The sequence below is a fragment of the Diachasmimorpha longicaudata genome, chromosome 6, assembly GCF_034640455.1.
Source record: "Diachasmimorpha longicaudata isolate KC_UGA_2023 chromosome 6, iyDiaLong2, whole genome shotgun sequence".
In the NCBI taxonomy this organism is placed as follows: Eukaryota; Metazoa; Arthropoda; class Insecta; order Hymenoptera; family Braconidae; genus Diachasmimorpha; species Diachasmimorpha longicaudata.
In genome coordinates, this window is record NC_087230.1 from 3,126,778 (window position 1) to 3,129,439 (window position 2,662).

Here is a 2,662-nt window from a genome sequence, read left to right on the forward strand (position 1 = left end):
ATGAAACACGTGTCAGGAGGATGAAAGTGTTGAGTGATGATACACAGTTGAGAGAAATTTTAATTTATTACCCATTAGACATAAGAAAATAATTCATTAAATGTGTATTCATTACACAACTGTAACTAAATACAAAATCAACTCCCTGGAGCCTCAGTTGTCACTCTGTGCTAAACACAATCCTGTAAAAACTGTCCAAACGTTTATCATTATGATTTTTATTCAGTATTTTATCCACAATTCAAGAATCAACGGCATCACTTTAGCGACATGCCGATCGATAAACATTTAAGTTCATATTCTGAATTTTTTTTATTTCAGGAAGATATCGAAAAACCTGAGATGTTAATGAACATTGGTGTATATACAAGGATATAAAATTTTCAGTGGAATTTTAAAATATATTTACAGTCCTTCTCTCTCATGAAGAATCTTATTTTCATTGTGGTGCCACTCAAATCGGGCAAAATGGACTCTAGACATTTTTTCATTATCACGAACTCGAGAAAAACAATTGTCTCATTCACCAGAAACTGCATGAGCTATCAAAACTTGCAAAAAAAATCCAAAGCCTCCATTTCGCCCCTTTATCACACATTCTATTCCACATACATCCTCTGGACTCCATTATCATTATTATTGATAAATAACTATGACTTTTGAATAACAATAAATCGCTTGAGCCAAATGAGAGCTCGAATGTAACAAATATTCTGTCAATGCAAATGCAAAATTTTGACTCAGTGAAAGGCGTAGAGGAGCATCAGAAAAGTGCAGAATCCAATGACAAGGCCCAGAAGCAAGGAGTCCCGTCGTTTGCGCAAATTAATTCGCTGTATGAGACTATTGACTGCTGGAAATCGATTTGAAATGTCGTTGAATCTCGTTTGAATGCGCTTGAAGGCATGACGTTGGGACATGAGATTGTCTCGAGTCTCCATAGCGATGTTAATTTGATCCGTTATCAAACGGTCGGAGCTGAAATTCAAGTAGAGTGATTGAGTGAGCTACTTATCAGTGAGTAGATGAGGTACTGGATTTTTTTGCAATTATGAAGACCTACTTGTGTATGTGTTGATTCTCCTTTAAATACATGTCTCTTCTGTTCAACCCTCCGACATTTTTGTAATTACTGAAATTTTTAATATTTCAATTATTAGTAGGATTATTCTTCCACTAGAATTAAATATTTTTAAATGAAATTTAATCTCATTCATAGTTATTTACGAAAGGGAACCATTAAAAAAAATTAATCCCTCAAAAATTTTTAGTTGTGAAGATTAATTTAAATGGAATGTCACAAAATAATTATCCTTTTAGTTAAATTCATGAGAATTAATTGATTCTCTTTTCACCATATTAGTTTTAAGACGTAAAGTTGCAACAATATGGCCTCATTCGTAATTTATCATCAAAATAAAATGAAGCTGATCGAAGGGAATCCGCGTTCTGATGTCTCCATATTAACAATTAATAGAGTCAATTAATAGTCAACTATTAGCTATAAAAAAGACATACTCAATGTCCTGTCGAACACTTCCCAGCAGTTCCTCGCGATCTTTGCGGCTCATAAAATTATTCTGCAATTTATTAAACTCCAATTTATAATCCTTCAGTATTTCCTTATGTCTTTGCATCGTGTGGAGCATCGCAGCTCCATTCGCCTGGATACCACTCATCCTATCGTTGATCATGGCCAGCTGTTAATTATTCATTAATTGAATTATTTTCACTTCCAATAAAATTAATTTTCTTAATCATACAAGAAATTTTGGTAGGAAAAACCTTTTTCTTATCTAAAATTGTCAGAGACTTTTGCTCAACTCATCAAAGCTTCCACTATAAACAAAGATGAAGCAAAATGGTCACGAGATATTTATTTGCAACATTTACTAAAGCTTTAGAAGTAAAAAAATGCGCTGTCCATTTTGCTTCGTTGGTTGGTGCTTACCTTTGTCAAGAGTGATCCAATTTCTGATGTCATGTTATCAAAGACATGATCTTCATCTAGTAACGGTACAGTGTCTGCACTGGCATGACTGGAGTTTGTGTTAATCCCAAGTTTGCTGTACGCCACTAGTTTAGCATCAATGTCGTTCTCGAGATGCCTCGCCTGTTTGCGAAGATCTGAAATAGATGAAAATAAGTGGGTGTTGATATTCTTGCCCATAACCTAGAAATTTTTTTTCCAATATCCATTGAGTCCATCATTTTCCTGTCTCCCATATCATTAGCCATTTTCTATTATTGTTCCACTGATTGATTTAAAGTGTAATATCTATCGAACTCAATACTTTCAGCTTTTGGCGGAAAATGTATCAAATTCTAATCCAACAACAAGAACAATAGGTTACCTTCCCAGTCCACAGCCTCCGTGGGTTTCGACATTTCTTCATAAATCAGATCCACAATTTCACCGACCTAGACAAACTTATTATTATCAATAATCCCTCAATCTACAAATCAGCTGTTTGTAGACAACAAATATTTTGGCTACTGCGAAGGAACGATGAATGTCCAATTTACGATTGACTCGACTCATCTGACGTATCACAATGTGAAGATAATTTCGGCAGAGGGAGGTCGCCACTGGTAATTGTCCTAATGACAGATGAAAAATGTAATTTTTTTGAATTACACCTGAACACAAACGACAAACAGA

General features: G+C 34.6%; 1 protein-coding gene across 1 annotated transcript; it reads right to left on the minus strand.

Moving 5' to 3' along the window:
- Positions 1–47: 47 nt before the first annotated feature.
- On the minus strand, positions 48–2,528 carry LOC135163549 (Golgi SNAP receptor complex member 1). Its single transcript, XM_064123072.1, has 5 exons — positions 2,355–2,528; positions 1,952–2,127; positions 1,519–1,700; positions 1,064–1,132; positions 48–978 (listed from the first exon to the last, which is right to left on the minus strand). The coding sequence occupies exons 1-5, from the start codon at positions 2,386–2,388 to the stop codon at positions 741–743; spliced, it is 699 nt and encodes a 232-aa protein (XP_063979142.1). The 5' UTR covers positions 2,389–2,528; the 3' UTR covers positions 48–740.
- Between the last annotated feature and the right edge of the window lie 134 nt (positions 2,529–2,662).

Excerpts from the sequence above, each read along its gene's own strand:
- LOC135163549 (XM_064123072.1), bottom strand. The coding sequence starts at position 2,388 with ATGTCGAAACCCACGGAGGCTGTGGACTGGGAAG. Across the intron at positions 2,128-2,354 it reads GGAGGCTGTGGACTGGGAAG|ATCTTCGCAAACAGGCGAGG; the intron begins GTAACCTATTGT and ends CATCTATTTCAG. Across the intron at positions 979-1,063 it reads GAGAATCAACACATACACAA|CTCCGACCGTTTGATAACGG; the intron begins GTAGGTCTTCAT and ends CTTGAATTTCAG.